Source organism: Girardinichthys multiradiatus, chromosome 11 (assembly GCF_021462225.1).
Source record: "Girardinichthys multiradiatus isolate DD_20200921_A chromosome 11, DD_fGirMul_XY1, whole genome shotgun sequence".
Classification (NCBI taxonomy): domain Eukaryota; kingdom Metazoa; phylum Chordata; class Actinopteri; order Cyprinodontiformes; family Goodeidae; genus Girardinichthys; species Girardinichthys multiradiatus.
In genome coordinates, this window is record NC_061804.1 from 17,683,706 (window position 1) to 17,697,559 (window position 13,854).

The 13,854-nt window shown below is 39.5% G+C and overlaps 1 protein-coding gene across 2 annotated transcripts in view; it reads right to left on the reverse strand.

The window, feature by feature from the left end:
* Positions 1-7,299: 7,299 nt before the first annotated feature.
* The window catches only part of cpeb4b (cytoplasmic polyadenylation element binding protein 4b), a 42,003-nt gene continuing 35,448 nt past the window's right edge, over positions 7,300-13,854 (reverse strand). For both annotated transcript variants that reach the window (XM_047379597.1, XM_047379598.1), the window contains 6 exons: positions 12,252-12,422; positions 12,063-12,152; positions 11,589-11,707; positions 11,314-11,428; positions 9,170-9,351; positions 7,300-7,613 (listed from right to left, as the gene is read on the reverse strand). In XM_047379597.1, the coding sequence (XP_047235553.1) occupies positions 7,386-7,613; positions 9,170-9,351; positions 11,314-11,428; positions 11,589-11,707; positions 12,063-12,152; positions 12,252-12,422 (905 nt within the window). In that variant the 3' untranslated portion in view covers positions 7,300-7,385. The remainder of the gene's footprint in view (positions 7,614-9,169; positions 9,352-11,313; positions 11,429-11,588; positions 11,708-12,062; positions 12,153-12,251; positions 12,423-13,854) is intronic.

Here is a 13,854-nt window from a genome sequence, read left to right on the forward strand (position 1 = left end):
AACTCCCAGCCTGGTTCATCACTCAAACCCCAATCATGGGTAAGACTGCCGACCTGACTGCTGTCCAGAAGGCCACTATTGACACCCTCAAGCAAGAGGGTAAGACACAGAAATATATTTCTGAACGAATAGGCTGTTCCCAGAGTGCTGTATCAAGGCACCTCAGTGGGAAGTCTGTGGGAAGGAAAAAGTGTGGCAGAAAACGCTGCACAACGAGAAGAGGTGACCGGACCCTGAGGAAGATTGTGGAGAAGGGCCGATTCCAGACCTTGGGGGACCTGCGGAAGCAGTGGACTGAGTCTGGAGTAGAAACATCCAGAGCCACCGTGCACAGGCGTGTGCAGGAAATGGGCTACAGGTGCCGCATTCCCCAGGTCAAGCCACTTTTGAACCAGAAACAGCGGCAGAAGCGCCTGACCTGGGCTACAGAGAAGCAGCACTGGACTGTTGCTCAGTGGTCCAAAGTACTTTTTTCGGATGAAAGCAAATTCTGCATGTCATTCAGAAATCAAGGTGCCAGAGTCTGGAGGAAGACTGGGGAGAAGGAAATGCCAAAATGCCAGAGGTCCAGTGTCAAGTACCCACAGTCAGTGATGGTCTGGGGTGCCGTGTCAGCTGCTGGTGTTGGTCCACTGTGTTTTATCAAGGGCAGGGTCAATGCAGCTAGCTATCAGGAGATTTTGGAGCACTTCATGCTTCCATCTGCTGAAAAGCTTTATGGAGATGAAGATTTCATTTTTCAGCACGACCTGGCACCTGCTCACAGTGCCAAAACCACTGGTAAATGGTTTACTGACCATGGTATCACTGTGCTCAATTGGCCTGCCAACTCTCCTGACCTGAACCCCATAGAGAATCTGTGGGATATTGTGAAGAGAACGTTGAGAGACTCAAGACCCAACACTCTGGATGAGCTAAAGGCCGCTATCGAAGCATCCTGGGCCTCCATAAGACCTCAGCAGTGCCACAGGCTGATTGCCTCCATGCCACGCCGCATTGAAGCAGTCATTTCTGCAAAAGGATTCCCGACCAAGTATTGAGTGCATAACTGTACATGATTATTTGAAGGTTGACGTTTTTTGTATTAAAAACACTATTCTTTTATTGGTCGGATGAAATATGCTAATTTTGTGAGATAGGAAGTTTGGGTTTTCATGAGCTGTATGCCAAAATCATCCGTATTAAGACAATAAAAGACCTGAAATATTTCAGTTAGTGTGCAATGAATCTAAAATATATGAATGTTAAATTTTCATCATGACATTATGGAAAATAATGAACTTTATCACAATATGCAAATATTTTGAGAAGGACCTGTACATGCAGCCTTAGGAGAGTTGTGAAGCAAAGCTCATTCATGAGTTTTGGGAGAGATTCACAAGGGGTGGACGGCAGGTGGAGTCTCCACACACTTACACATCCAAGACAATGTCCTACAACTGTCACTGTCCTTGTGTTCAGCCACTCCTGAACCAGTGTCAGAAGGACTGGGCAGTTGCTGAGTGGTCCAAGTGTTCCCTTCAGATGAAAATAAAGGTTGAATATCATTTTAAAATCAAGGCCCTAGGGTCTGGGGGAAGAGTAGAGAGGCACAGAAACTACCTGCTTGAGGTCCAGTGTGAAATTGTTACAATTACGTGATTATTTGGGGAGCTGTGATGTCTGCTTGTGTTGGTCCAATGTGTTTGTCTAAAGTCCAAAGAAAGTGTAATTGTCTACCAGGAAGATTTTAGAGCACTTCATCCTTCTCTCTGCTGACATGCTTTATCAGGATGCTGATTTTATGTTACGACAAAAGCACCAATAACTGCTTCAGTGACCGTGGTATCACTGCACTTTGTTGGCCTGCAGACTCACCTAACTTAGATCCCAGAGAATCGCTGAACTATTTTCGAGGTAAAGATGAGACAGCAGTTACCAAGAGCTGAAGGCTGCAATTAAAGCAACTTCTTGTAACACCTCAGCCGAGCCATAGGCTGACTGATAACTGAATACTCTCTAGAATAAGAGTAAATAGATCCAACACTACCTAATTAACCTAAGGCGACGTACAGTGAGTAGGCAAAATCCAATTTTAAACTCCTAACATGAAGCATAAATAATCAGACCACAACACACACTTTCATCACAGTTAAGATTTATTTCATTCAACATTTCACATTACAAATATTTAAAAATTATGCATACTGTTATAAATAGTTGGCTGCAAACAATTAAATAACATTAGATTTTTCTTTTTCGTTTCACTAGCACTTCTACAGACCAACTCCTAGAAATATGGACATATCCGTATTACATAACTTAATTAGAAAGGAAAATACAAAAATAGGAACTTATAAAGTGAAATGACAATAAAAATTAAGGTGATATCTTAAGTAAAAAATGCTATTAATAAATACAACAACCTTCCCATACACAGTTAAAAACTATTGAAATCTTGCCATTAAGTAACATCATTAACAGACAAATATTTAAATATTCATTTTCCTTCAGAAAATGTGAACCATATATTGTTGAGCACAATATAGCAATTAGTAAAAACTAGACACTTTAACATATTAAAAGCTTCACCTCAAAAATATAACAAAAATCTGATCAAAATTATAAAAATCAATTATACATTCCAATTAAAAATATACCAATAAACGTTGACCTAATAATTACAATGCAATCAATCAATCACAGTAGCTTAAAATCAACAAAAAAATAAGCAAAATGAGCACAAAAACCTTTAATGTTTGAAAAATAACTTCAATTATTTATATTAGTACAAATAGATTGATTTCTTTTCTTTTTTACAAACACCAGCATGAAAAGGATTACAATAACAGTAGAAAATGACTGTGAAAAACATATTAACATCTTCTTTAATTAAATGTCTGCAATTAAAAATGGCATTAAAGAATTACATTGCAAAGTCTTTCTCTGGAAAAAGGTTCAAAAGAAGTATTGCACATAACAACTTGAAGTTAACTTGCAACAATTTACCACATTCAAGTCTTTAAGCTCCCCTTTCCTCCAGATAGATCTACGTAAGCTCACCGCGACGCATGGCGGGGATGAGTTCTCAAGTCTTTTCAAAACAGTGTTTCTTTTTGTTTGTTTGTTTTTTATGCTGTTTTTTTTTTTTTTTTTTTTTTTTTTTTTTACACAGATGCTCAAAGTCCTGCACTGCCTGCATCAGATTAAAGGTTTTTTTTCATGTTTATCTCTCTGTCATGTGCATCCCTGCAGAGGTCTGCGGCTAAGTGGGAAGCGGGGGGGGGGGGAATAAAAAAAAAAAAATCGACACGAGGGGAGGGAAGGGAAGTGGGACGGGGTGAGCTGAGGTGTCCTTAACGTAATAGTTGAGAAACATTTGGTGCACACCACAACAATTAATTTTAATATCTAATTCATGTACTTGTCATTTTCTCTTTTTTTCTTCATGCATGCTAAGGATTACAATAGGTGCTAGTTGGCAAGTTCAAGAATATATTTATATATATGTATATATATATATATATATATATGTATATAGATTTTTTTTTCAAATATTAAAATATCTAAAACACCAAACATCCATTCTTGTGGTACGAGATTCAGCGTTTAAGCGTGAACCAGAATTTGCATTCTCCTCTTTATAAGTTACGCTCCATCTATGGAGAGGAAACCAAGACAGAATTTACCATTTCCCTCCCGCCCAACTAGTACAGCAACGTTTGAAGACATTTACATCAATTTGAAATTCCAAGGTTTTTTTTCCTTTTTCTGTTGCCGCCATACTTTTATTGACCAGATTGACTGGAGAACATCTAGCGTACGACCAAAACAAAACAAAACAAATAAAAATAGACCAAGAGAGCGTTCCGCTTTGGTCTCTCCTCTGCAGATCTGAAGTCGCATCAACACAACTGCGCACTTGTAAAGTTGTAAAGATTCCTCAGCACGGAAATGTATAAAAAGCATAATTGAAAATAATATATATTGAAATCACTCAACTTTTTTTTTGTCCTTTTTTTTCGTAAAACGAAACATCTCCATATATGCAGATCTCTCAGTAACAAAAGTACAAAAGCTACCTTTCACAATGTGAAAAATTGAGGTATTGCAAAAAGGAGTTTCCCCAGTTTGTGAAAAATGTGCCTAAAATGACTGTTTGGAAAAGAAGACAAAAAAAAAAAAAAAGGAAAAAATATTTAGAAAAGTAGTGCATAATAAATGTTTATATGTGCATGACAAAATAATTTAGCTAGAAAACACTGTACCAAAAAATCAGCAGGCCATGTATAAAATAATCTTTTTTTTTTCATCTCATTTAAACAGCAAATTCTTCACAAAGTGTTTTTTTTTTTTAAACTTCTAAAATGCTCACCCGCAAAACTGACGCTCGGGGCGCAAAACGACAGCCCCCTGCCAATATGAGGATTCTCACTAGTGTGTGTTATTAAATCAAGTTTCAGAACTAACTCCCTGACATTTAAATGCTCGGCTAGAAGGTTGCCACTGAGTGACGGAAAACACCAAAGAAAATATGAGGATTATTTTCATCTTCGCTCTGGGAATGTGCACTTTAAACTTGCAGAAGTGTTTGAGAGAAAAGAAAAAGAAAAACAAAACAAAAAAAGAAAAACACGTGCCTGACAGTACTACCTCCGCTTTGAGCTGCGGTCTTTTTGTGTACGTCTGATTCATTCATATATATATATATATATATATATATATATATATATATATATATATATATATATATTTAAAAAAACCTTTTTGAAGAAATGAGAGAAAACAGAAAAACCCAGACAGGAAATGAGCTACAGCATGACCCACTACTGCACAGCCATCTTTGGTTCCCCTGAGCCACTGGGTACAACCGAACGGGCCTGAAAACTGCATGTGGGTCATGATTGTGTTGTAGCAGTAGAGCACACTGCGAGAGACTATCTTCATTTATGCTTCTAAAACACTGGATGCTGAGTTGGATTCAGTTGGCAGCAGAAAGGATAGATGGATGGATGTTTGGATGGATGGATGGATGGATGCGCGGAGGGTTGTCCCACCCCCACCCCCTCTGTGAATCGAACAAGCGCCGACGTTGTGCAAAGCAGATCAACTCAAACCGCACGCTTCATGGAGCGTCGCTTTCATTCTTGATTGGAAAAGGAGCACTTTTGTCGTTAAAGACTCAGAAGAATTGCACAAATGGGTTTTGAGGGAACCAGCGGAGACAGGCGGTTCCCTGTTTGGTAGCAGCCCTTGAGCTGGAACTGTGAAAAGGCAGCGCCTAGCAAACGTACTCACACCCCTTTAACCTTTTCACATTTCAGTGTTATTTTAGGGAATTATGTGATTAGGCCAGCGTAAAGTACTATATATATAAGTTCACATGAACTCTCCCCATATTAAGCTGCTACAGCTAAATGAAATCCAATGCAACCAAGCTTTGGTTTCATCTACCATTCAGGCCATGCATGGATGAAAACTAACGCTGAACATCCCTTCCACAGGGTGAAACATGGTGGAGGCAGCATCAAGATGTGGGGATGCTATTCTTCAGCAGGCACAGGGAGGCTGGTCGAAGTTGACTGAACGATAGGTGAAGCTAAATAATGGAAAATCTGTAAAAAAAAAACCAGTTAGAGGCTACTAAGTATTTAAGACTGGGGAGAGTTTTACCTTCTAGTATGAAATCAATCCTAATCAAATAACCAGGGCTATGGTGCAATGGTTTAAGTCAAAGCATACATATGTGTTAGAATGGCCCAGTCAAAGGCCAGACCTAAATCTAATGAGGAATCTGTGGCAACATTTGAAAACTGATGTTCCCAGATATTCTTCATCCAGTGGGACTGAGATTGAGCTATGCTGCCCAGATGAATGGGCAAAAAAAATTAGGTTGCTAAAGCTGGTGGGGAGACACCTCAAAAAGACTTGCAGCTGTATTTGCATGTGGTTGTAATGGGACCAAAATGTGAAGAAAAGATTAGGAGGTATGAAATACTTTTGAAAGGCGCTGTACCCTCACCTCATGTCCTAAATAATCTGAATCCAAACTCTCAGGTTTTGATCCAACAGCGAGGCTGTGCTCTCGGTTAGCTGCTGGTTCTAGAGGCCACAAGCGGACATGAGGAGGGGGAAGAGGGGCTGCATTCATCTCTTCGCCTGCCTCTCAAGTATCCTCCCTTAGCCATACATTCCCATATTAAACTGTATACTGTACGATACTTTACTCCGTCCCTAGCACAACCCTTGGTTTGATTACAAAAATAAAGAGGTGATGAAGCAAGCGAGTATAAAACTGTGCCTGTTAGGTCACTCTCTATCTGTTGCAACACTTCCCTCTGATTCTCACTCAAAGGGAAGCTTAACACCAGAGAGCGGTAATGTTTCTTTTCTTGCTTACTTGCTGTTTTTTCTTCTTCTTAATGTATTCGGCACATTAGCAGCTGAGTTTGAGGTATTGGTTTTTGCATGTGAAAAATGGAGATCAAAACCCGAATCTGTGTTGCTAAAAATTTGTTGTGTGGTTTTTCAAGTAACGTCAAAATGTCTGTATGGTCTTGGATCTCATAAAAAGAGTTTTTCTTCTTTTTTTGTTTCAAACAGGGAGAGAAAAGACTCCATTACTTCCTGCAACCGGGCCCTTTCTGTTCTTCAAAGTTAATTAGGATGCAGCTTTGGTTAACTACAAAAGGGTCTCATATACGGTGTCTTCACTCTTTACAACAGGAAATAAGTGCACTCTTCTTCAGCAACACCTTTGTTAATCACATTTGCTCTGGAGTCTCTTGAAGCAGTAGCAAACTTAACCCCACGTCTCAGAAATAAATAGCCAATGACGCACTTTTTCAGCAGCATCTGCTGTGAAGACTTTGCACAAAAAGGAAAAAGGCAACAGCTCTGCTACAATATAAGACAGCTGAATGTCAAATCAAAAGGTGTTTTAAGGGCCTCTTGTATCAAAAGGAAATATTCTTTTTAGAAAAATATGCCAATTGAATAGCAGAGTACCATATTACACATCAAAACTTTCCTATATTTCTATATATATATATATATATATATATATATTTATATATATATATATATATATATATAAATATATATATATATATTTATGCGTGTTTTTTTTTTGAGAACTAATAAAAATATTTCAAAAAATCAGAAGAAAAATAAAATGTTACACTTTGTTTCCTAGATGAACATATTTGGATACAACTCCAGTTTTTCTTTTCTATCTTCAAAATATCGATATATATTAACTTTAAATAAAACCAAAAACAAAATGCTGTTAGGTGAAATTAGAGCAAAAAAGGAACCAGCAACAGAAAAGTGCATTTATTTGTACAATGATTTGCGACTCCTGCACTACCTCTCCTTCTCCCGCCTCTCTGTCGCCTCTCCGGTGCTCAGTTCCAGCGGAAGGAGATGTGGCGAGGCCGGTCGCCTCCTTCCTTTACCAGAGGCTTGTGGAACTCGCGGCCGGCGCGGGAGTGGATGGCGGCCCAGCAGTATTCGCAGTAGTACTGCAGACAGGTGACGTTGGCGCAGAAGAACGGCGCAAACTTGCCGCCGCAGCGGGTCCCCTGGCACTCATCGCACAGCTGGTCGTCGAGCACGTATGGCTTCACCTCCACCTGAAAGCCGCCACGAGGATTAGAAGGTTTTACTAATAAAATCTCAGATGATGCAGAGATTTGGCTCCTGCACATTTTTCATTTCAACATTTCATACTTTTTACAACTCAGACCTCCAGAGTTCTCAGTGCTTTTCATTATGAATTATGACAATAACTGGTAAAGAATAGCTTAGGGAAATAAAAAAATCTTTTCCATAGATTATTTCAGACCTGACATACTTATCCAATTTCATTCCAGACTGCATAAGAACCATGGAGAGCTGAGTAGAAGATATCCTATGATAAATGGTGGTGCTCTGTAACCTGCCCAAAAATCACTTCTTGAGGTGTTTAAAGTGGTAAATATTTGCTTGTGGAGAAATCAAATCTGCATTTGACAAAATAAGGTCAATGTGACCACTGCAAGCACATTTTCCTGGTATCTCCAGCTCTTACTGTCTTTCAAGCAAAACATTTTGATATTAAAATCAGCAAATCACAAAAGAAATATGATACCAATAATCCCATTTATTTCCAACAGAATGCATGTACTTCCTTCTGCCATTGATTGATATAAAAAAAAAACATCTGCTGACAGCAGTCATATGAAGTGAGAAATGTATAGCAGAGGTCGGCTCTAAAGATCGATTTTCGTAATCTTCACTTACTCTTTTGTGCAAACATGAATTACATTTGCATTATTCGCAGGTTATGGTGCAATGTGCACCATTCCTGCAGATGTTAGTGTGAATCCTCGACTAAATAAGCTTGCACGGTGAGCGAACCACGTGACTGAAACTGCCAAACGGTGATGCTGAGAAGCAGCAAAGTTCATGATTTTGTCTCCTACAGAAGATTTATTTTCAAATGACAGCAGAACAAGCATTATTGGTGCTATTGTTTCTAGGCTAACACACTGAAATGTCACCTGCAGTAGTAAAAATAAAGTGTTTACAGAACTGCTGCAGAGTGGGAGGGGAAATTTCAGCACCTTTGTTCCAGATGTAAAAATCCCATTTACTGCTCCCACACACAATTTTGTGACTCACAGTTGGAGCACATCTACAGCTTGGATCAGCGCAGATCTTGCTGTTTAACAAGAGTATTACAAAATGCATAGCTCTTCAATTAAAAACGCAAAAGTTAGGTCTCATAAGAGTTTATGGAAAAACAACAACTGAACCCTTGACTCCAAATCTTTTCAGCAAGAAGCTTTCAGTGTTGTTAAAGCTGCTGCCCATCCTCCCACTGCAGCCTGTTCTTCTACTCAAAGCAAAAATGCAATAAAACTTCATGAAAGAGAGTTAAATAAGAGAAAGGTTGTTTTTTTGTTTTTACTTATTCTGTATGTAGAAGTTATACTGGACACATTACATGCCCAATTTATTGTCTTACTTCCAACAAACTACTTTTATTTTCAGCAAAAATGAATTCTTGGCTCATCATAAAGACAAGGGCAGTTCAGTTTGAGATAAAGGAACAGGAAGTAAGACTGGTGTGTAGACGACTTCAGACCAAAAGGGGCTCGAGGAAGGAGACAGAAAAACACTGAGGCTGCCTTTTCTTTCCACTCACCCGTTTATCGATTTCTCCGTGCTGCAGCTGTACAAAGCGAGCACTGATAGCAGCAATGTAGCTCTGCTGATTAGAGAAGGCGACCCGCCCCGCTCCCTTGGGGTACTTCAGCTCTGGGTCCGTGTCGATGCCTGCGTAGCAAACTCCGCCGTACAGGCGGTCCATGATCATGGCCAGTTCCACTGAGGAAAAACAATAAAAGAAACATCGTTTTGACTAATGTCAACAAAAGGAGACGCAGCGGAGCAAAAAAATACTCAATGAGGCTGTGTTAGCATCCAACACGAGAGGCACACTTCTTCTTGATGTGAAAAGACTAAGTTTACACTCCAGCGTGAAAGTATTCCTACTCAATCAACTTTGTATTTTGTTACGTTATAACAACAAACTCCAGTGTTTTTTATTTCTGTTTTCCAACAGAAAGTATTGCATAATTCTGAAAAAAAAAAATGCATGGAAGGATCCCAAAACGTTTTAACTAGCAAAAATCTTAACAATGTGGTGAGCATTTGTCTTCAGCTCCGTCCATTTTCCCCATCAACTCTAAGTAGCTTCCCAGTCCCTGCTGGAGAAAAACAACCCACAGCATGATGTTGCCACACCATGTTTCATGGTGGTAGTTTCCTGATAAACAGGAAAGGCTTGCACACTGCAGGACTCCACTGTTGGCTCGTTTGTTGCACCATAATGCGGCACTATGTACAGTGCTATCTTGAACCATATGTTAGAGACGTTGGACAACATCACATGACCAAGGAAATACCAATATCTGAAATTTATCACAAAAATTGCTGAATAAACTGAGTCAAAAACACAAAACGTTTTCACAAAGAACGTAATGTAAATAACATCTGTATATAAGCAAACATGGAGAAAAGGTGCTTCGATCACAGTCAGACAAAAAAATTATAATCTTCATCAACTGGAGACTATACAACACAACAGAGCTGCTGTGGTTGATGATGGTGCCACCATCAAGGCAAGGAAGTTCAATTTTGGTCCCATCCTTGACAAGAGCATCTTCTTTCACGTTTGCCGAGTCTCCTACAAATGGGAATTTTTATGGTTTTCTCTCAGCGATAACTTCCTCCTGCCCCTCTTCTCTAAACACTACATTTGTTGGTTGCACAACTAATAGTTGTCTAAGCCAACAGGTTTTTCAGTCTGAACTGTAGCTCTCTGCCGCTCCACCGGAGTTCCTATGGGATTCTTGGCTGCATCTCTAAGTAATGTTCTCCTTTCTCTTCACAAACCAGCAGAATTTATACTGAGACGAAATCAGACACAGATGGATTACATTTACTAGTTATGCAAAGTCTGAAGTCAAATAGTTGCACTAGATTTTATTTAGGGGTATTAGCGTAAAGAGAGGCTGAGTACAAATGCATGCTTCCCTTTAGAGATTGTTATTTGAAAAAAATAAATGCTGAAAATAATGCATTGTTTCCCTTTTACACCAAAATTAAGTGCTACTTTTTGTTAAAGTAATACAGAAACTCCCAATAAAATACATTGTGGTTGTGTGTTAGATAAGATGTGAATATTTTTTCAAGGCACTTTTTTTTTGTCCTCATATTCAAGTGAACAACTTTGCTTGTTAACTTCGAAATGATGCAAATAATTTGTCTGCTCTATGTTTCTATTGTTTTTATAGCGGCTTACAGAATATTTACTATGGGTGACCTTGATCACTACTACTAAAGCATGACAAGCAGCACTGCAGACATGAACTAATAATAAAAATAATACTATAATAATAATAATAATGCAGCTATCCGGAAAAAAAAAATCAATATTCTAAACAGCTCAGCAGGCTGCAAAGAACTCATTTTAATACCACCAGCGTAGGTCAGTGCCGCTGTCGGTTTACTCTCCAGCAGGTCTGATCACACTACAGAGAGGAGTATTTAACGAACTGGAATGAAGCCGGAAATGTACAGGATGAAATGTAGTGTTTTATGCAGAGATGAGAAACAAACACGAGGAACATTTCAGAAACCTTTCAGAAATGACTCAAAATATAGGTCAGTTTTGAGGTCTGAAATTCAGCCCGTATGCTCAGTGTGTACCTTATATTCAACTGTTTTCATTATAAATACTCACGTGTTTTCAAATTACCCTGTAAAAAAACGAGTGAAAGATACCTGCACGGAGCGGACGAGGAACTCCTCCCACAAAGATGGTTTTTCTAGGGTCCAGAGGTTGAGATCCGTCCATCACGAAATCGCTGTCGTTCAGGTTCCATGGGCGAATCTGGACCTGATCCCACACACACACGCACACAAACACACACACACACACACACACACACACACACACACACACACAAAGCTTTAGACTCTCACAAAAGCTGCTCCCAAAGTCAAATAAAACCCAGAACAACAAAGAGAAAAGAAAAGGGGTGTGGCTTTAAACTAACCGGCTTGTCTTTAATGGTGGGACTGGAAACGCAGAGGTACAGCTTGCCGTCCTCTTCGATGCAGGCGTCGATCAGGGCCTGCACTGAGCTTTCGTCCTGGAACAGCAGGAAGGCGTAGCCTGCACCAAACAAAGGCAGGTCATTCAAGTAGCTCAGGCCACAAAGTACTGACACAGAACCAGTCAGCCTCTACTAGACAGGTATTAACTTTGTGCTTAAAAGTGATTCAGATAGATACCTAAAGTTAGAACCATATGGATGAAGCAGAACTAATACAGGACTAACAAGTTTAGGGTATTGAGGAATACTTAGAGGCACATTTATTGACACCAGAAACAAAATGTATTTTAAGGCTTTATACACCTCTTTACCAGGGGTGCTAATACATATGGGCGGCACCCTTATTTGCAATGTCACCCATAGACAATAGATTCAAACAACACATGAGCAAATCCATGTACTTATGTACAATACCTTTAGGAGGAAAATAGGACTTGCTCTCTGCTTTGTGAGGCCAGTCCACAAACAAGTGTCCAAAACGCCGGAAACTGGCAGTTATCTCATCTGAGACAGAAAGGAAAATGATCAATTATCAATTAAATTACTTTAAAGGGCTTCTGATATCAGTCTAATAAGGCTCGGTTTTAATTGTAATGATTGTACCTTCGTCTATGTCTGGAGGCAGTCCGCCGACAAAGACCTTGCGCGAGTAGCGTTCCACGCGCTCTCCGTTCTGATGTGGGAAGCAGTGTGGGGAGCCAAGGCCCGCGAGACCCTGATCAGCTCTCTCGTCGTCAGGGAAACTGTCCTCCATTGGAAAGAGAGAAGAGTGGCCTGAGAGAACAGAGGGAGGTCAGGAGAACAGATTTACTTTATGGAAACAGAGGAATTAACAGTTGTTTCCCTTTCTTTGATACAGCTTTATGTTTAAATGTTTTACGATTGAAAATGTGTTCAAAACACCTCTACTAAACTAAAAGAAAGCATTTGGAAAGTTGAAAAGAGAACAGTTGAACTTACAAAAAATACAAAAATAGAGTGACAAATTTAACAGCCTACAAATGTCAGAGTTTAAATTTTGCAAGTGCAAAAGTATTCATACCACCTTACAGTTTTTACATTTTGTCATGTAACAATCACAAGCTTCAGTTTATTTTGTTGGGATTTTACATGGTAATCAAACACAAAGTGACACATAATTGTCAAGTGGAGAAAAAATGAAACTGGTTTTAAAATTTGTTTGAAAAGTGTGGCATCTGTATTCTGAGCCATCAATTTTTTTAGTCTAAGCATTTCTCAATTAGATTTAGGTTTGGACTTTGACTGGGCCACTCTTATGCATGAATGTTTTTTCGCTCCTGCTGTATGTTTTCTCCCAAGACTGCCCTGCATTAAGCTCCATCCATCTGTCCATCAACTCTAAGCAGCTTCTCTGTCCCAGTTGAAGAAATGATTCCCCAGAGAATGATAAACATGATGTGTTCAGAGTGAGGTGTAGTGGCAGTTTGTTGCCACACATTGCATTTTTCAGATATGACAGTTTTGTTTTTCTCTGACCAGAGCAACTTCTTCCCTACGTTTGCTGTGTCCCCTTCATGGCTGATGGGCAAACTTTAAACAGGACATCTTATAGCTTTCTGTCAATAATGGTTTTCTTCTCATCACTCTTCAATAAAAGCCAAATTTGTGGCACGTACACCTAATAGTTATCCTGTCAACAAATCGTCCCAAAATAGCTGTGGATCCCTGCAGCTCCTACAGAGTTACCATGGACCTCTTGGCTGCTGCTCTGAATAATGCTCTCCTTGTCCTGCCTGTCACTTTAGGCAGATGGCCACGTCTCGATACCACATGTGTCATACAGATGGTTGCACTGGATTTTAAGGGGGCAAAAATAAACCTACACTTTTCTCGACAACCCTTTTCAGTTTTTTCAATGTAAAATAAAAACCAAAAACTTTGAAAACCAAGAACTCTTTTCCTACCACTTCACAATTATGTGCTACATTGTTGGGAGGGTACTGTATAGGAAGCTCAAATCTAAAGAATATGATGTGTGAAAACAAAAAGTAAGAAATGTTCACAATGTCATCTCTCAGTCTTAATGATTTCCCATGAAGCAGACATGGGGAGTAAAACTGAACATGCGTGCAAGCTTAATCACACGAACACAGCAGTCCTCTTCAGTTAAGCCTGAATACTTTCACTGTGGAACATAAGCATGATGGAGGCTAAGCCTTCCCCTCCGAACTGCTCTGAGCTCCTT